This window comes from Lactuca serriola, chromosome 7, assembly GCF_051521515.1.
Source record: "Lactuca serriola cultivar US96UC23 chromosome 7, Lser_US96UC23_V15, whole genome shotgun sequence".
NCBI classification, from domain to species: domain Eukaryota; kingdom Viridiplantae; phylum Streptophyta; class Magnoliopsida; order Asterales; family Asteraceae; genus Lactuca; species Lactuca serriola.
Window position 1 is genome coordinate 129,931,154 of NC_136414.1, and position 21,478 is coordinate 129,952,631.

Genomic DNA, 21,478 nt, shown 5'->3' on the forward strand with positions numbered 1-21,478 from the left:
TTGGATTGGACTATGTCACATGGTTTTTGCTTGGGAAGGCAAATATAAGTGAATTACTCTTCACCCAAAAGAGTAAAAAGGACAAAGTGTTTTATGCAAACACAATACATGTCCAAATTTCTTCAAATTAAAGATCCATAGCAACAATTTTATAATTGAGAGATATGAAGATAATACCTCTTATGATGAAAAAAAGTGCTGGAAAAAGTATTCAAAAGAAATTCTTCACTTTCTTCATGAAAAATAAACCCATTAATCTTTGTCTCTTCACATCCAAGAAAAAGAGAACTCCTGGAGCAAATCTTCAACTTTTAAGAGACCACAAAATTAATTTCTCTTCCCGTTTTTCTTTATTTCTTCAACAACAAAAGTAATAAACTTTTAAGAACATCTTCTTCCAGCAGAGAATAGAACGAGCAGCAGCAGCAACAATTTATTTTATTGAGATAGAATCACCCAGGAAATAGAACTAAGAAAGAACTTCATAAAAAAAATTTCTGGTTTGCAACCCGAAATTTTTTTCTTGCAGAAACATGGAAAAATCACAAGATAATCACCGAACGGGAGTCGTTCCCTTGAACTAATCGTGAGATCTTCAAGGTACGGCTCTGATACCAATTGTAAAGACCCATTTTTATAACGAACAGTGGATGCAGAAGAAATAATCTTGAGATTTATCGTGTATCAAAATATAAACATGAAGAACATATGATGAGAATTCTTAGAAGATGAGAAAGAAAGAGAGATAAAATATTATTCAATGAAGAACATTGGTGGGAGAGAGAAACTCTCCCTAGGTGGGGAGAACCCACCACTTTCTCTCTCTAGAATTACATTTGAGAAGTGTAACTCTAACTAAGAAAAGAAATAAGCTAGCAAACTTTTAAAAATGACCAACTCTCCCTTTATATAGGAGAGAAAGTATTTACACCATAAATACAATAAAGGGAAAAATATAACCTAACTATCACTCATTATTTCTGGAGCATTTACATGCCCCAACAGATGGAAATCCCCTGAGACACTTGGATCGGAAGATCCCATAAAGCTATGGCCTGGAAAGGCGTATGTGCTGTACGTGGTATTTTGGGGAACTCACTAAGCATTATTGCTTACCGTTTGTGTGTTATGTGTTTCAGGTACCAGTGATGATCGCGGGAAGGCGTCGGCATGATCAGTACACACTTGTGGTGGAGATGTTTTGAGATTCTAGGGATTTTGATTTGCACTTATGTTATGTAAAAACAATTGATACACGTTTTTGAGAATTGTGATTGGAGTATTTTTATTAGTTTAAAATGAAAAAAAAATGTTTTGAAATTTCACAGTGTTACAAAGTAAAAACACCAAAATAACATAACTAAACATATTAACATCAATTCTAAAAAATATTTCATTTCTATTTGTTGCTTAAACTTCAATTCGTTAAGAAGTCTAACAAAATATTATCGACTTTGCTTCTAACAGAATATTTCAACACAAGTATAAACATGTTACCTTAACATATTCTAACAAAATCTTCTCAATAAGTCCAACATATCAAACTTGCCTCTTTTACACAAAAACTTTCTCTTCTTGACATTATATCAAACACTTGGAAGACATGTTTTATTATCAAACTATATCACAAAATTAATTTAATTTGGCAACTATAGCTTGGTCTTTAAGTGCTAGAGAGGGAATGTCTTCAAGAACTAGTGGCTTTTTATAACCTAAGGAAATTAAAGGGTTAACCCAAGAAAATACCAATTTGCTTTAAAAAATAGGCTATTTTAGTTGAGTGACAAGTTCTTTGCCATTTCTCAGAGCACAGAAGAAAAGAGAGAAGCTTGATATCCATTCTATAACCTCCAACACTAAGATGTTGTGTTTCTCTACTAAATTATCAATTTATGTGGTGGATATAAAAACAAATAGTAACATCAACCAAACAGAGACTAAAGTTTTGATGAATTTTGATCTTTCTACAAGCAATGAAACCGTCAAAGTTAACCATATAAGTACCCTACCAATGTTCATCACCCAATCTGAACAATTGAAGCTCCTAGTTCTAGCAATCACTTCTAATAAACAATGGCCAAGATACACATCGCCGGTTAGAAAACAACATATAGCGATTGATACAGAAATCTTGTGGCTTCTCCTGTATCGATTCTATCCTACTCCACATTTCTTCAGATAAACAACTAAAAAATCGAACAGAACAATATGACAAACAACAAGTTCAACAAATCTAAGATGATTCGTTGACTTCCTGGTGAGGTGGGTGTCACTGGCGAAAAGGGGAGGGAAGCACCGCCCATATGACGATTGTGCTGATTTTCTGGTTGCTCGGACAATGGTGAGAACAATTGTTAGATCGATGATAGGTTTATGGAGAGTATTCCAGATGAATTTTGGTGGATGTTGCAATGAATTTTGGTGGAGGCTACGATGGGAATGAATTGAGGAATGAAATAAATTAAGGTATCGATTAATAAGTTGAAAACGAGATCAGCGAGGAGAGGAAGTGGGCAGCGGTGATGGTGATGGTGTTGATGTCGATGATGAACATGTTCTACCACACACGACTAGGTCAAATATATTTACTTTAGTTCCTTAATTGAAGGATTTCAATTAAATGATTTCCTTAATTAAAAGTACAAAAGGTCCAAAATATCCTTAAATGATTTATTTAATTATTTGTTATTTCTTGAATTCTCATTGGTGCATTTAGGCACACAATAGTTGCTAGAAACATTTGAACCTCTTTCTGTGTGTGTGTGTGTGTGTCTATATATATATATATATATATATATATAGGTTTTATAGGGATATACGTGTAATTTGAAGTTTATAAGGATATTGACATAATTATGAAAATTTATAAGGATATAGACGAAATTATCAATATTTTAAATTGGAGACAGGGTTTTTGGGTAATTCACGGCGTAAGTCTGGAGTGGCGTGCGCGAGCCACATCGATAAGTAGCGACGTGACCAAGAGCTGGGTCGCGTAGCGGCGCCACTATGTGCACAAAACCCTAAATTTTAGGCCTTAGGCCATATATAAAGGCACTAACATTTAGGGTTCTCTATTATCACCCGTCTTCATCATTAGATTGTAACCATATCCCTTTGAGTGTTCTTGAGAGCTCTTGTGTATGTTTGGGAGATTCTTAGTGAAGAAGAAAGCCCTTGGAGCATTAAAAAGCCATATCTACCTAAGTTTCCACCTTTTAGATAATTTACAAACAGTATAAGTCACAAAGTTCTATGCTTTATTTGGATTCATGTATAGGTCTAGACTTTGGTAGATATTTTGGTCATTCTGGTCCCTTAGACTTGATGTTCTTGGAGTTTGGGGAAACTCCAAAACTTTGGATTAGTTATGAGGTGATTTCTGGTCATTTGAGAGTGGAAAAGAGTGTGTGTATGGGCTCTTTTTGAGCCATGCACAAGATATTGGTAATTTTTGGGACATTTCTAAGTTAGGATTTGAGATTGGGATTGTTTGGGTCGTAGATTTGGATAAAGTTGGAAACTTTATCTATTAAGACCCTTTGTTGATTCAGATATGTAAGGTAGAGCTTGTATCTGGAAGGATTAAGCACTTAATGGAATAAGTGCATTTGCATTAAAAGCACGATATGACCATAAAAGGGACGTGATCTGAGGTTTAGCGGGATTCAAGACTGTTTTGTCACCTTGTGTCAGCGACACGACCACAAGCTGGGTTACAGCGCGTTGACCATTGACTTTTTGAACAGTTTGACTTTTGTTCAAACTTTGATGGATTTGATATATAGACCAAGGTTTGACCTTTGTTTGATTTAGGTAGTTCGCATAGATGATTCTTTTCAAGAATCATGTGAACATGTGATTTTAACTCCTTAGATTCATATGAGTTTTCTCACTATACTATGTGTGACAATACATGTCATTTGTATGCTAGGATATAGATAGTGTTAGTGGATGATTAAGGCATTGACATGGAACCCACTAAACTTGTTACACAGCACAATCATAGTTCTTATAAATGCAAACCTCAAAAATTAGGACTAAAGCATCTTAAACATAACATAAAACATAATCACCGTCAGTCCTTCACCATATATACAACTCACCATATATACAACTAAAGACAAATGATCATAAAGGAACTAATTTGTGTGTTGTGATGTTTCCCCTTATTTGAGATGAATGCATAAAGTTATGATGCTCTATTAGGTTTATGCAATTTGCAATGTTTGATTCTCGGGAATAGACAATTTTAAAGTTCTAAATGAGATTTATAAACAGAGTAATGAATTTTCTAAGGTTTATAAAATTAAAATTTTAACTAAATAATAAAAAAGTAGATATACGGAATCAAATCAAACAAAACTTACAATCCTGGTCTAATCCTAAGATGTGATCAGGCAGGATTTTATTTTTAAAATCTGAAAATTGCAAAAGAAAAGTTGATTAGGAAGGTGAAATGTGATTTTTGTTCTAAAAGGTAACAACATCAAAAGATTCCATGTCCAAATCATGACATTTACCAAACTACCCTTCGTACCATCCCCTTAACATTTACTAATATTTAACTGAAATGACGTCAGACCTAAAAAAGATACAAATACGACCCTAGCGGCAAGCCCTCGTTCTTGGCATGTTGGCTTTCTCCATCGATACACGTGGCCTCTTCCTCGCCGTTTGATCTTGGTTCTCCATGAACTCCCTCAAATCGTCACCGAACATCTCCACAAACGTCTTTTGTAAATCCTCTAGACTTTCCACCTGATTTTCTCCAGAATTAGTCTAATTGCATCTTCTCAACAAATGAAAGGTTTTTTTTTGCCCCTTGTCACACTCTCATGCATTATACCACATGTTATTTTGTCATAATTTTGAGATATTTATTTTCCACTTGTCATTTATTTCATTTATCATTATTGAATATATACCATTAATTTAATTTTTATAAATTAAACATACCATAATAACTATAGTAATTTCAAATTTCAAACTTTAATTTTAATTTTAAATAAATTTAGAATTGAAACCTGCGTATTTAAAAAATTTTGTTATAATTAACACATTTAATACACAGTCTTACAACTAAACACATAATTTTAATTTAATTTTTTCATTTTTTTTAATTTATTCTTATTTCAAATTTCAAATTCAAATAAACTTGATGTTTAATCATTTGTATTTAACATTTTGTTTTAATCAACCCGTATATTATACGGGTATCACAACTACTAAAATAATATAGAAAGTCAAACCTACTACAATTAATTTGTTTAATTATATGCTACCATAATCATATTGATTTTCAAAAACATAATATTTTAACAAAAACTGAAAAAATGGTATGATAAACAAATTAATATCTTCATTTTCTTATACTTAACCCTAACCCTATGTATAAATCAAGTGTATGTAAAGACCGTTTTACCCTCAAACCTAGGAGAAGATCCACAGTTCTTACCTCAGCCCCAGCGTTTTGGTCCATCATCTTCATCAAATCATGCAAAAAATCTCCCATGCCCTGAAACGTAAATTCATAACCTTCAGCCTCTATGGGTGCAATTCGAATTAAAAAGTGTAGAACATTTTTACGTTGACCGAACGAAACGGCAGCGTTTCAATTCTCGTGATAATTTGGAAAATAATATAATATTATGCATCGGATAAAAATATCTAGATATTTTGAATGTGTTTCTTACTTCTTTGTCATCGATGTCGTCGAGTAAATCAAGGGCTCCGGCGTCGTAAATCGACCTTCTTGTTTGATCCGATAACACTGGCACAAAAATTGTAAGATGTATTAACATTCAATCGAATTCAAAAAATAGGATCGCAGAAAAATGGAGTTGAATCAAACAGTGGTTGTAAATAAACATCACCTGAATAAGCCTCCTGGATTTTTTGAAACTTGCGGTTAGCATCTCCGGCGAGCGACGGAGTTTTTGCCCACTTGTCCGGATGCCATTCCTAATAAACGAACACAATCAAGCGATATCAGCATTACGATTTGAATGTCTAGTGATAAAAGATGCAATCAGATTTTGCGAAATAAATCAAAATTTATTGATAATTCGAGAATTGATAGGAGGAAAAGAGAATATGAATTAACCAGAGCGAGCTTGCGATACGCAGATCGAATCTCAGAGGATGAAGCTTCCTTCCGGATTCCGAGAACAGAGTAATAGCAAGATCCGTCCATGGATTTTCCCTCATCCATGATTCCTTCTCTTCCACTAATAATCTCAGGAACGATGGAAAGATTTGGGGGAGGGAGAATCCAGGAGAACCACAGTTCTTACTTATGTCGAAATCGTAACAGTAATTTGCTTACACCCTCAATCACCATATATCTTTTTAAGATGGAGAAACTGATATCGAATTCTTAAGACAGAGAGAGGATTAGATGTAGATGCTTGAGATATTTGGGGAAAAAGAAGGAAAAGATTCACTTGGCCCCGAAATTATCCGGTCTATAGAGTTATTATTACTTTAGACCCTACACTTTGTGGAATTTGACCTTTTAGGTCTTTTGTAATTTTTTTTTCAAGTAGGTAGTACTTGGTGGGGAAGAATAAATGTTTTGTAGTAAATGAACCACTTATCGATTAAGTACCTAATGGTCGATGCTTGTGTGTATTAATGCTTTTTTTTTAATGCAAATAGAGAATAAATTGTTATATGGTTGTTGAGTTGTATGATGAACAATTAATATGTTTTAACTGAGTTTAACCATTATGATTAATATAAATGAGTGTGATCAATTAAAATTGTAATGGTTGATTTTGTATGTATATCTCGATCCTTGTTTTTGTGCAAACTAGATAATAAATACTTGAATGAATTGGTTGAGTTGTATGATGAACAATTAAAATGTTTCAACCGATCTTAATCATTATTCCTAAAATAAGATAGTGATATTAGATAAGAAACCTAGGTAAGAAGCTAACACGATGACTTTATCTACTTTTCATTAGGGTTAAAATTGCTTATTAAAGAGATCTTAGATATGAAGTGTAATAATTATTGGTATAAATCTTACATCATAGTATTAATTTGTTGTATCATTTTTGGGCTTCAATTGTTGTTTGGCTCAAAAGGTTATCATATAAAAAGAACTTTAATCTACAAAAGCTTTATATTTTGGTAATGTTATAAAATATCATTTTATCTGTCAACTAGATACTCACAATCCATGATTGAGTTTATTAGAACTTTCAAAGATTTTAATCAACTACTTTTGTTAACAAGTGTTAAATTCAATAAAGAAATGTTAACTTAAAGGAGAGCATCCCACAGACTTGTAACATGATAATTTTTTTTTTAGTAAGAGATTTTTATAAGTATTTAAAATATAAAAGTATCTAACTACCAAAACCACTTCTTGTTTTGGAAGAGTTATAAAACTCTTCTAGTTCTCTCACATCCATATGCATGCATAAATAGTATCCTAATCAAGATATATCAACAATGGCATGTTCAAGACCACATGCCCGAAAGTCGAAACAATCGTGGATTCGTGGTCCTTTTTTTGTTATGTTTAGCATGAAATATTGAACAATTGATTCAAGCTTCCGTCGCCTTCTTAGGCCTTTAGGATACATTTGTTGGTTATAGTTCAGGGTTCATTCGGGATGAAAATTTCTTAAAGGACTAAAATGAATAAAACCATAAGCTAATGGGGTAAAAATGGTCAAATTAGCCCAAAAGTACGGCCGTGACTCGGAAGAAACTTCGAGAGCTTTGAAGCTGGAGGAGATATTTTTATTGGGGAGGTTAATGTTGAACCCTAAACATACGTTAAATTACAAAAATGCCATAATTTGTGACGTATTCATCCAAGCTATCGGATCCAGAGATCACTTAGGTCTAAATTTGTTAGGGGCAAACGTCAATGTCGAGAAATGTATAAGCATCTGAACTAGTTGTACAAGTTGTGAGAAGTAAGTTTTCCTGGGAATTAAATTTTTAGGTCTGGAAACAGGAAGCAACTTACACGTGCTATTTAGACCAAACATTTTGTTGGTTAAGGTTTTCTTACTTTTTTTTTTTGTTTTTTTTTTCATTAATGAGAGGGATAATGGACTTAGAAGACCAATTAAGTTTCAAATTTGTTCAAAAAATATTATTCAAGTATTATATATTCAAAAGAACACCATCAAACTAAGACATATATTCAAAAAACACCAACGAAATATGTATTTTGTTCAAAAAACACCATCTTTATGGTTTGAGGTAACTTACATGTTTAGCCCATAACTTTTTTTTCTTAACTCGGACGGTCCCTAGCGTTTATATTTATTTTTCCTTCGGACCATGATCGAGTTAAAAGACTAATATACCCTTATTAGTTTCATTTAACATTCATTTTTATTACTTGTTAATTATTTATGCAATTGATATATTTATAATAAATAATAACATAAATTGTATAAATAATTAATAAATAATAAAAATAATGTTAAATGAAAGCAATAAGGGTATATTAATCTTTTAACTCGATCAAAGTCCGAAGTCGAAGAAAATTTGAACTAAAGGGACCGTCCGGGTTAAGAAAAAAAAGTTAGGGACTAAATATGTAAATTACCCAAACCATAGAGATGGTGTTTTTTGAACGGAACATGTACTTCGTTGGTGTTTTTTGAACATATGTCTGAGTTTGATGATAGTTTTTGAACATGTAATACTTGAATGGTTTTTTTCGAACGAATTTGAAACTTCGATGGTCTCTTAAGTCATTTTCCCTTAATGAGAATATATTATTACGGTAATATGATAATTATGTTCTTTTAAATATGCTGGACCAGCAATAATAGTTTTGTAAAAAAAAAATTAAGTAAAAATTTGACATCTTTTTAATTGTCATCGTACAATGAGTGAGATGGCAAACGGGCAACAAGCTGTGCCGATAAGCTTTTTTGAATGGTAAAGCTAATTCTTTTAAAGACTACATCCGAAGATCTAGGGGATATAACATTACTATGCATGATTCGTTTTATTCTTTTAAGAAGCTCTACCGCATCCGGTGCGAGGAAACCAAACGTATCAAATGCAAATGGTATGAACACGTGTTGATTTTCCAGGCACGATCTCTCATGTTTTGTGACTTTGTCTGTGGCTGCTTTTAAAGCAGCATGTCCCGCTGTGAAACCCCCAGCCCTCAGGCCCACGATAGGGGATACCCCTGTAAGATCCACACATGCGTGTTTCCCTCCGACCCATCCAAAAATCAAAATGTCAGCCGGTCTGACGGTTGACCTTCCTTCTGTCGGGTCAATCAAGAAATTAACCGATGCCTCTTTCTTAGCGGAAACCTCGACACACTTAAATATGTCAAACAAGACATCCCTAACCATATTGTTCCTGTATTTGAACCCCGTGAGTTCTTTACAGTGAACTGCATGCTCCCCAAAAGAGTCCAAACATGCTTTGCGACACACATGACATATCTCGTCAGTTAGGAAAATGGGAATCATGAGTCGATATTTGAGAATAGTACGATACTCCACGGGAGACATGTGTTGGCCAAGCCCATCGATAAGGATAGCCAGAAGAAAATCTTGAGCATGTGGTGCACATAAGCACTGGAAAAACGCTTTCTGCCGAGCCGTCATGTCGAAATGCACTTCCATATCTTGGACAACTTTATGAAAAAAGGCATTCGCCCGTGTATTCTAGGATTTAGGGGGGGGGGGTATCTTTAGTAGTAAAATTGTTAAGGTCAAAATCTGGAAGCTTGTTGCGAAGGGATGCCAAGGCACAATCATAATCAGAATCCATACCATGTATACCACTATCCCGTAAGATGTGGTCTTGTAAAATTTAATTAAATAAATATAATAAGAGTAAATTTTTAAAAAGATTGTCCTCATGGTTATGTGGTTATTTTAATCAATTTTCTTTAGGGATGACGGAATCGTAGCGGGGTGAATTAATCGGGTTTGACTATAGAGGAGGAGAGGGATCGGCGGGAGGAGAGCAAGAGAGAAAGAGAGGGGTGTTGCGGGAGGCTTCCGGACGGGAGGCTTCCGACTTGGGCGGGAGGCTTCCGAATTTGGGATTAGAAGCAAAGAAGGAATGCGGGGAAGACCGGACGGGAGGCTTCCGAATTGGGCGGGTTCGACTCCTTCCACCTTGGGTTCGACGGCTTCACCTGCTTCAACGGATTCGACGAGAACAATTTTGTCCTCCCTAACAACGAAACTTCAACGTAGTTTATTTTTATTTTAGCTAGTTTTGCTCCATAACCGGCATAAAATGATAATCTTGTTGCTATTTTATTTTCTAAAATTCTGTTAAAATGTATTGATTTTGATTATAATTGTAACATCTTGGCTCCGAGGTATGATACATTTATTTATTTATTATGAGTTTGACTAAGCAACTCGACGAGTTGGTGCCTCAACTCGTCGAGTGGGGACGAATTAGCCATGTGGGTTTATTGATCAACTCGACGAGTCGGAGGGACCAACTCGTCGAGTTGGCGCAGTGAGATGAAACCCTAAATCTCCGGGGTTGGGACCTATTTATAGGGCCTTATGTCCTCATTTCCACCTCACCAGCCACCCAACTCCCCTGTGTGAAACCCTAGTCGGCCATTTGAGCTAAAAGAAAGTGAGAGAGCTAATTTTGAGTGTTTTTGGTGAACCATTGGAAGAGAAAAAGAGAGATTCAAGAAAGGAACGAGGAAAGGCTGTGGGATCCAGTGTTCTTTCACTTGGAGCTTCTGTTGGAAGGTAAAAGTCATCACATTGCTCATCATATTGTTTAGATCTTATTAATGAGGAACTTTTTTTTGGGGAGGGGTCCATATTTCCTTGAGATTTTGTGTGGCTTGTGCTTGCTAAGCATTGAGACATCAGATATGGACCTTGTGAGGTCCATAGAGTCCAAAGGTCCCAACTTTATTTAGCCATAATAGAGTTTTTGTGTGTAAAACCCTAACTGGATCATGTTTTTGGCATTTCAAGCCCTAAGTGTCATGCATGGACGTAAAGCTTGTTGCTTTACGTGATATTCGAGCCTTGGGAGGTTGAATCTAAAGTTTGGGTTGGTTTTCTGTCTTGAAATCGGCTGAATGGAAAAAAGGGTTTGATAGGACTCGACGAGTCGATGAGCTGACCCAACGATTCGGCTAGGGTTTTCCCCAAGGAGTCTGGATATGGGTAACTCGGCGAGTTGATGAGACAACTTGACGAGTTAATTTGGATATTCGCGACATTCTGAAGAAAACGAGATGACTCGACGAGTCACATGGTTGCACTCGGCGAGTTGGGTTAACATGGGCTGTTGACTCGAGTTTGACTTCTGTTGACTTTAGGGTTTGATCAATCATGAGTTAAGGAGGCCATGGAGGGGTAAAATGGTCTTTTTCCCAATCCAAAAGTTAGAGAGGGAAAATAACTTAGTTTATTTAGAATTTGTGATTTAAGTGTTAATTAAAGATAATTATCATATGTGACTAGGCGGAGGCTAGATTCGGTGTTTCGTGTTCGAGGAGTACACATTTTCTTAGCTTACGTACGAGGCGAGTCTTCTCACTATACTTAACATGAGTGATATCTTTGTGTGACCGGAGGGTCTTATGTGCTTACTTGGGTATTGTGTTATCTTGCATTATATCTTTGTGATTTATGCTGAGTATTATATTGAGCTTATTAAGTCTGGACCGGAGCGTCCACTCGAGTTGTGGGACTAGAGGGTATCCACTGAGACACATTGACCTGAGGGTATTATTGAGTTCAGCCTCAAGTGGCTAATGTGATATGTATGGTATTTTGGGGAACTCACTAAGCTTCGTGCTAACCATGTTATGGGTTATGTTTTTCAGGTACCTCTCAGGACCGCGGGAAGGCACCGACATGATTGTACACACCTGTTCGAGACTATGTTGAGGATTCTGGGATTTGACTTTTAGTGTGGATTTATGTTGACATTTAAGACACTTGTTGTTTTTATGAAATATTATATAAGTTTTAAGTGTTTTAAAAATGAAAATTTTGGTTTGAATGTTTACGGTGTTACAAGTTGGTATCAGAGCCTTGGTTTGAGGGATTCGGATGCACCTTCAGGTATGTCCGGACTCAAACTGAGGATTTGAGAAAAAAAAAGTTCAAAAGAAATGAATTTTTTTTCCAAAACAAGTAAGAGTTTCTAAGAGAGAATGAGAAGTAGCAGTGTGTACAATCAGCCAGAGCCCGAACGGTGGTTTCCCAAAATACCCTAAATTGTTTACTTTACGAGATATTTATGAGATGTTTATGAGATATAATGTATGCTAGAGAATAAGCTAGGTATTTCATATTTTAGGGATAGAGTTGCCTGATTTGTGATGTCTTAGCCTAGGAGATGCTATTGATCAGTGTTATCTGTATTTTCCCTGAGTATGTGCTGAGTTCTGAGTCGAGGGATAATCTAGGAGAGATACATAGATGAGCATATGAGTAGCCTACTGAGAGAGTAGTCTAATATTTGTGAGAGATAGAGTACTTGTGAATTAGAATCCTAGGAGGAGGACTTGGGATGACTACAGGTTGGTGTGGAATGTAGTATTAGGCCCATACTACTGAAAGCACTAGATCTGTATGCAACCCAAGTAAGAATCCTTAGGGTGCTAAGGAAAATGTAAGAGTGGGAATTCGAGTGTGATTATACTCGAGTGAGTCTCTGATGATTTTGTGTTGTGTTTCAGAGACATCATGGTGGGTACGCGCCACAACCCTGAGAGCAGTAGGACCAGTGACGAGGAGATTCGCATGATCATTCATGAGGAGGTGGCCGCAACCATCCGAGAGGCTATAACGGAGATGTTTGAATCTATTAATACCACCCTGATTGAGACATTCAATGAGAGATATGATGCAGTTACTAAGGTCGCTGCTGCTGTAGCCATCGTAACCATAGCCGATGCTAGGCCACAGGGAGGTGACTCGTTGTTGCTACGGGAGTTCAACAACACGAAGCCACTGGAGTTTGATGGGACACAGGATCCGATTACTGCTATGAGATGGATACCCGACATTATGGGGTGTTTCTATGCGTGTTCATGCCCAGAGCATCTGAGGGTTTGGTTTGCACTGAACCAACTTCGCTTGGGAGCAAATGACTGGTGGAAGTTCATGACTGCCAGTTTTACTCCTACAGATCATGTCGCAGTGACATGGGAGAGGTTTGAACGGTTGTTCCGAGACAAGTATGTTCCCCAAGTGGAGAGGGAACGGTTAGCTCAGAAGTTTTTGTCGCTCAAGTAGACGAAAAAACTGTGACTGAGATTTCAAGGATGTTCCATGAGAGGGCGATGTTTTGCCCTGAGCATGTGTCCTCTAAGCAGGCACGTGTGATCTAGTATTTGAGCATTTTGAGGAGGGATATATGGGAGTTCGTGGCGAAATCATCTTATCAGACATTGGCTGGGCTTCAGACCAATGTCAGGCAGAGATAGATAAAGCTTGAGTTGCAGGCGAGGGAGGAAAGAGAATCCCAGGGGAGGGACCGGAGACTAGTGTAGTCACCGCCGGCAACGAAGTGGGCAAAGCTCGCTAATGCGAGAGTTGGGGGCCAGGAGGGCCGCACTTGTGGAAAGTGCAGCAAGAGTCACAAGGGATCTTGTCGAGCGAGGATTTACTACAAATGTGGCAAAGAGAGACACCTAGCGAAGGATTGTCCCAAGGGGTTTGCAGTTTGCTTTTGCTGCAACCAGACCGGCCATTGGAAGGCCGAGTGCCCTCAGCTTGTTCAGGGATCAGCCCAGGGTTCAACTCCTGCTGCTTTACATGCTGCTGATAGTCGTTCGGTGAAGGTCGAGGCTTCAAGGGCTCGTTGGAGAGCTTTTTAGCTGACAGCGTAGAAGGTCCGTGCAACACCTAATGTCATGGCTGGTACATACTTCCTTATTTATTTTATTTTGAGATTTGTTGTGCTTATTCTGTGTTGTATTTAGGTACTTTTCTTGTGAGTTTTGTACCTGCTTTAGTGTTATTTGACTCGGGTACGAGTCGATCCTTCGTGTCTTTAGCTTTTAATCGTCACATCAGTGTCCGACGTGAGGCGTTGAGTTGACCTCTAAGGGTTTCCATAGCCGACAAGCATGCGGTTTCTGCTACTGATGTATTACGAGGATGTGTGTTAGATATTTTTGGTGTTGAGTTCCCGATAGATCTGGTGCCGATACCAATGGGTGATGTCTGTGTCATCGTGGGCATGGATTGGTTGAGTCTTCTTGGAGCTGTGATCGACTGCGAGCGTCAGTTGGTGACTATACGAGGCCCTAGTGGGGGAGTGCTTACCTTGTACGGCGAGGGTACCATATCCAGATCAGCTTTCTGCTCTATTGCCAGAGCGAGACAGAGCATACAACAAGGTTGTATGGGATTTTTGGCGTATGTGGTGGATACGCGGGTTGCTACTGAGATAACGAGTTCTATCTCTGAGGTTCTGATAGTGTGCGAGTTCCTGGGCGTGTTTCCCGAGGAGTTGCCGGGAGTGCCTCCTGAGAGGCAGGTGGAGTTCCGGGAGTAGCACCTATTGCCAAGGCACCTTATCGCCTTTGCGCCGCCTGAGATGTAGGAGTTACCCTCTCAGCTTCAGGAGCTGCTGGGGAAGGGCTTTATCAGACCGAGTAGCTCGCCGTGGGGAGCGCCGATCCTTTTTTTTCAAGAAAAAGGATGGTTCACACCGGATGTGTATAGATTACCAGGAGTTGAACAAGCTGGCGGTCAAGAACCGTTACCCACTTCCCAGGATCGACAATCTATTCGATCAGTTATAGGGGGCATCTTAGTTTTCCAAGAATGACTTGAGATCTGGATATCACCAGATGAGAGTGTGTGAGGAGGATATCCAGAAGATGGCCTTTAGAACTCGTTATGGGCATAACGAGTTTGTGGTGATGCCTTTCGGGCTCACCAGCGCACCGGCAACGTTCATGGATCTCATGAACCGGGTGTGTAGGCCTATGTTGGACAGGTCGGTGATCGTGTTCATCGATGACATCCTGGTGTATTCGAGGTCCAAAGTGCAGCATGAGGAGCAACTGCGAGAGGTTTTTGGGGCTTTAAGGGCGGAGAGGCTTTATGCCAAATTCTCCAAGTGTGATGACCGTGGCAGATGAGGTCAAGGATATGCCTTAATTGAGTATGGTAAGGCGTATTCTAGCAACCGTTTCAGGTGATCAGGAGGAGTGTATCGGAAACAATGACTCTTGTTGTCTATGCTGCGAATTGACTATGAGAGTGAGGTCTCCTGTTTCTTGTTGTCTTGCGATGGGGTGTTGGTTGAGGATGCAGAGAATGAAGTGTGTGATAGTCCATCATTCCCAGCTAAAGATTCAGTGCTATTTTAGGACTGTCAAAATATCTACTTGTGCAGCGGTATGAGATTCTTGGTGATTGGAGGCAGTTACGTTGGGAAGTTCTGAGGTCTCCATTTGAGATTCACAATGTTTGGAGTTTATTTAGATTTATTTGGAAGGTTATCGAGTGTTGCATCGAACGCTCCAAGATTCGGGAATGGTACATATATATATATATATATATATATATATATATATATATATATATATATGGTGAGCCAGTTTGATGTGCGGTCCGTTTGGAATGCCAATTGGCGGTAGTTCGAACCCTAAGTGGGGGAGAACTAAGTATTCTGTTGAAAGGATCATCGGTCTGTTCGAGTTATGTGGCGGTTGGGTCGTTGAGGTCAAGTTTTGGTTGTTGGGGGATTTTCTAGTTCGATATATAAAGTGCTATCTATACTCCAGGAAGGGCAGCGATTGATCTGTCAATCAACTTCAGAGTCGGTATGTGTAGTTTCACGTGGGTTATGATTAGTAAATGTTGTGGTTTTGGTTTGTCTTCAATGCATCCTCAATCGTTGATGATTTTTCGTTCTTCATTAATGAGTTGGAGAACTTCAAAGGTTTCGAGCTGTATAAGTCTAAGATCAATGGTCGTGACAAGCTATCGTGAGATTCTGTGATGGTGTATCGTCGTGGTTTTTGTGTATGATGCCCTAAATTGTTGGATTGTAGAATTATTATTATAAGACCTGGGTTTGTTTTGGTGGCAAGTGGAGTATCGAAACGACTATTTACCTATTCTAGTTGTGGGCCTATCAGTTATTTGTTGGTAGATGAGGTCATTCAGGGGTGTGAAATTGTATTGAGGGGAGGTGCTTGGGATACGACAATCTTCGTCGAGAGTAGTAAAGTGCTTACTCTGGTTCGGTAGGGGAACCTATTGATGTTTGGTCATGGGGTATTAGTTCAGTAAACTCAATATGGTGGCGATTTTGTAATGAGATTGTGGGATAGTTCGGTAATCTAGCAGTTTCGAGGTTGTAAGAGAATGGATGAATTCAAGTGGAGGTAAACACTTGGGACTATTGGGGGATAGCTCCAAGTGTGAGCCATTTTAGGGTTCGTGCCCATGTCAGAATTTGAATCGGTATATTTAAAGGGAACACTAGAGTTCCTTGTGATAGGAAAGAATCCAAGATAAGTGTGGCTGTGAGTGATGAGCAAGTTTCAGTTAGGCCAGCAAGGCCTTAACCGGTTGATTAGGTCTATGGGAATTACGGTTCAGGATCTTTCGTAGTCTAGGTTAGATAGCCTGAGAAGTCTTGGTCTAATGCCTATTTGTGATGTTCTTGTATGATTGTTTGCTCTCAGGTGGATCATCTGTTCGACCGTCTATCTGACCCCTGATTGCATTCAACATCGTGACTGTCGTGGAAAGACTGTGGGGCTAGCCCATGGCAAGTGAGGAGAGTGTCATAAGGCTGCGGTGATGGGTTATGAACATAACTACAAAACTTATGTGTTCATGGAACCCTATTGCTTTAGATCTAGGTTTTCACTAACACTACAAGAAAAATCATAAATAGCTACAGAAAGTTACTATGGAATCAAAATCCGTTGTTATTTTACTACGGAATATGCTACGAAACGACTTGTCGTAGCTATTTTGCTACATAAATGGTTACGGAATTGCATTATGTAGCTAAATCTTAAGTAGCTACGTAAAATTGTTACATAATCTAAATTTATAGTTATTTTACTACGGAATATGTTACAAAATGGTTGGTTGTAACTAATTTGCTACGGAAATGACTACGGAATTGCATTTCGTAGCTAAATCATGAATAGTTGCTACAGAATTAAAATCTGTAGCTAGTTTACTACAAATAATGCTACAATTTTTTTGGTTGTAGCTAGTTCTCTATGAAACTTGTTACAAAATCCATGTATGTAGCTAGTTGGCTACACAATTGGCTACGAAATAAAAATACGTAGCTAGTTAGCTATGGAATTGAGATCCGTAGTTATTTTGCTAGGAAAATTTGCTACAAAATAAAACTTTGTAGCTAATCTATTATGAAACTTGTTACAAAAAGGTGAATTTGCAAAATAGCTACGAAATCAAAATCCATAAGTATTTGGTTACGGAAAATTCCGTAGTCAAGTAGTTACGAAATATGTTTCCGTAGCAAAATATATAAGATTATTGAAAAAAATATATTAAAATACACAATTATCTTTGAAAACTCAACAACGAAAATAAAATCTTATTTTTAATTGTTTTGAAATTTTAATTATAATATAATTTATACATTATAAATATTCTGTAATTTTTAGATTTCGATGACATACATTTGTTAATTTTCATATAATAATATTATCCCCATATTTTTTAGGCTTTGAAAATTATTACTCTTAAATCAAAATTTATTTACCCTCTGCCTTGTACCAGCTTTTTCTAAAAAAAAATTTTAATTTATTTTATTTTGGTTTTTTAGTAAAAAAAAATAGAATGGGAATCCTTTGATGAACTTGAACCATTTGTTTCAATGTTTTATTAAGAATAAAGACAAAACTGCAAAACTGGTCCCTGTGGTATTCAAAAATCTTTGGATAGGGTCCAAAAAGTTTCCAACTTGCATGGAAGGTCCAAAATCAAAACGTTTCCGTGATTTAGGTCCAAAAAAACTTGAAAAGACGATTATGCCCTTTTATTTTCTTTTTTGTATTTTTTATAATTATTTTGGTCCCATTTTAATTAAAAAATAAAGAAAAAAGAAAAAATATATATATATCCCTCATCCTACCCACCCCGTTTTCTTTCTCTCTCTCTCTCTCTCTCTCACACACACACACACACACACACACACTCTCTCTCTCTCTCTGACATAACTCCAACTTCATCTTGTTCATGAACTACTGAATTGTTTTTGTTAGGTTTCATTATCTTTGAAGAACACGTGATGAATCACAAGGTTAGATTCATACACCATGACAAATTTCATTATCACTATCTGATTCTTCTCTCACAGCTTTCGTCTATGTCCCCATCACAAACCCTAACCCTAATTCTTTGATTTCCTCCACCGCCACCACTAAATCGACGACATCGCAGCTTCCCTAGCTCCATCTTCAGTGATTAAATTGACAGCCATTTTATGATTTTACTTCAACTTCTGGATTTTATTTGGGATTCAACTTCATCAGTAAAAACCAAGGCGATGAATCAACTCAACCAACACAACTCTATCGATCTGTGGCGGAGAAGAGAAGAGGTCGGCGAAGGTGGAGAAGAAGAAATCGACGAAGGCGACGGTGGAAGTGGAGGCAGAGACGGGCGAAGATGAAGATTTGTGGTGGGGTAGGTATATCATTGTTCTCGTTTTCTTTACAGTACCCACTTGCAACTGCAATACATAAATCAAGCAGAGAGGAAGAAGAAGACCACTTTTCTCGTTTTCTTTAGACTCAAACCTGTAGAATCAGATTCAGAGTAAGAGTTGGGCATATCATTTTTTTTCTTTTGGATTCTAACCTGCAACTGCAACTATAAGAGAAAGAGACCTAAAATTATAAGCATTACTTGTAAGGAGAGGTAGGCTAGATTAGAATGTACAGATCGATCCATCCCAATTGTACAAAGTTGTGATATATCAAATAGCTCGAAAGAGAGAATTATGGATTTGAATTTGTTGATTGAATTTTTGGTATGGGTTTCTACGATTTCTGGTATGGAGAAAGAGAGAGAGAGAGAGAGAGAGAGAGAGAGAGAGAGAGAGAGCTGGGGTGGGGGATATTTTTTTTTATTTTTTCTTTATTTTTTAGTTAAAACAATATTAAAATAATTATAAAAAATACAAAAAAGAAAATAAAATGGCATAATCGTCTTTTCAAGTTTTTTTGGACCTAAATCACAGAAACGTTTTGATTTTGGACCTTCCATGTAAGTTGGAAACTTTTTGGACCCTATCCAAAGATTTTTGAATACCACAGGGATCAATTTTGCAGTTTTGTCAAGAATAAATTACTAAATCCATACAAATCTACTTCCTCCAACCCCAAATTAAAGGTATCATGATTTAAAAATATCCCGTTCAAAAATATTTCGTTTTTAATATACTTTATCACTTTTCATTTAATGCCCTTTATTTTCTATTAAAGTAACAAAATCTACCTTCCACTTTCCACTTTATAGTTTTTATTTTACTGTTTTGTTTATTAATTTGTTTTATTAACTAAACTTATTTTTTGTATATATAAAATAAAACACATGGTAATTATTATTATTTTCAACATTGTCTCTTTTCAATGATTGAGAATTTTAAAGTGCTCGACACCAAATAAAAAATGTTAAAACTTTCTTAACCATATAACAAAAAATAGTAAAGTTTAAATAGAACATTAAGGGTGGATTTTGAAAAATCTTTGTAAGTTGAGGGACAAATTAATCGATTGGACATTAAAACCGATGACTGTTGTTTGTAGAATTAATTTTATCTTGTCATTTGACCTTTATATACGAATCCTTCGTGCATATAGGAGTACCCAAATTTTTTTGACCAGTCTTATTAAGGGCAAATGGGTCAGATCACATGACCCAAATAAGTCTTCGTCCCCAAATCAAAGGTATCCGGATCAAACTTTTCAATCGTCGATCGCATTCCTCATTCCCCAAACGGTTTATCGATCGGAGCTCCTCGCACTCTCATTTGCTTTGTCATTCGCCTCCTGCTCCGTCAACCTGTAGATTTTTCTCGATCGTCTTCATCCCTACCAGGTAACATTCTTCTCTCTTCTTTTTGCTCCATTTTCTCTTTCTATCATCCAATGACTCAAAGGATATTGATCTCTCCATTAGATTATTCAACATAAATAAGTCATAAGTTTCTTATATGCTCAAATGGTAAGAAGAATCATGCATTGTGAACGAATGACAATCTGTTTCATTCACTGCTTTACATTATTTAACCAACGATCATACAGACCCGCACCTCATACTTCTCATCCAATTTTTGTTTTTAATTTGACAGGTACAGAGCTTAACGTCGGTATCTTTTAACTTATCACTAATTCAAAAACCCTAGAAATCAACTGTTAGTAGCGTTCTCCAGTTGTAAATTTATTTGTTTTGCAATCGATTATCTACTTGCAATGCAGATTGATTGAACAGTTCTTAAATTTTATGTGGTAGTTGAGAAAATCAATCGATTGAGTCAAATTGTTTGCCAATTTAGTGGTTTCACGCCTAATTGCTGAGAAAAAAAATATGATTTTTGATCGGCATTTACATGAACCAATTTCTAATTAGCGATGACATTGCTCTTGATTATAGTTCCTCTGCTTGGAATATCGTATGTCTATTCGGGATTTGTGATTAGTTTGTTTGATTATAGTCTTCTGAGATCTTTTACCATGTTTAATCGTCAAATCAATGTCTCTTGGACTTGTAGCTATTTTTGTATTGCATTCACCGTTCCTGACTAGAGTCCATTTCTGTAATTTGTGAGGATACCTGTGATTTTTTACTTCTTATTTTGGGATAATTATTAGGACACCATTTGGTTCAATGCTTTTGCTAGCGCTTGCTGTGTGAAAATAGTTTGCTTCTCAAAACAAGCTGAACAAGCATCCATTATCTGCAAAAAGTTTGAAAAATGGCTCATGGATTTTGACAACTGATATATAACGAAAATATGAAATATGATGAATGAGCAGAGCATGCCTTTTTTAGTGGAACACCATCCTTCTCAGGGCTAATGTCATGGATTGCCACCAATACTTCTACTGGTGTCAGTGCGGGCCCCATATGAGCTGAACCCTGCTCATACCAACAACAAATTTTTTAGGTAAAACTATTTTCTATTCTATTATTATACTCCTTCATCTTCAGTTATACTAAATGTTGAACCACAAAAAATTGAAACTTAGCCAGTGCTGTCTGAAACTTATCCAATGGAAGTTGAACAGGACGTGGGAAAATAGGCAAAACCTCATTCTATTTCTATGATTTCTGCAGGGACTGTGGAAAACAAGTTTACCTCGGTATTTAAGAAATTATACGTAGCATTGAAATCCCATTCTATTTCAATATGTATATGAATATGTTTAATTATATTTATTTAAATTCTCTCTCTCTCTCTCTCTCTCTCTATATATATATATATATATATATATATATTCTTTATTATT

The 21,478-nt window shown here is 36.8% G+C and overlaps 1 protein-coding gene across 1 annotated transcript; it reads right to left on the reverse strand.

Moving 5' to 3' along the window:
* Window positions 1–4,442: 4,442 nt before the first annotated feature.
* Window positions 4,443–6,428, reverse strand: LOC145063664 (Chaperone DnaJ-domain superfamily protein). The gene is made up of 5 exons (XM_079011260.1): window positions 6,107–6,428; window positions 5,877–5,964; window positions 5,697–5,773; window positions 5,459–5,518; window positions 4,443–4,761 (listed from the first exon to the last, which is right to left on the reverse strand). The coding sequence occupies exons 1-5, from the start codon at window positions 6,212–6,214 to the stop codon at window positions 4,609–4,611; spliced, it is 486 nt and encodes a 161-aa protein (XP_078867386.1). The 5' UTR covers window positions 6,215–6,428; the 3' UTR covers window positions 4,443–4,608.
* Window positions 6,429–21,478: the final 15,050 nt, after the last annotated feature.

Excerpts from the sequence above, each read along its gene's own strand:
- LOC145063664 (XM_079011260.1), bottom strand. The coding sequence starts at position 6,214 with ATGGATGAGGGAAAATCCATGGACGGATCTTGCTATTACTCTGTTCTC. Across the intron at positions 5,965-6,106 it reads CGTATCGCAAGCTCGCTCTG|GAATGGCATCCGGACAAGTG; the intron begins GTTAATTCATAT and ends TTCGTTTATTAG. Across the intron at positions 5,774-5,876 it reads AATCCAGGAGGCTTATTCAG|TGTTATCGGATCAAACAAGA; the intron begins GTGATGTTTATT and ends TTTTTGTGCCAG.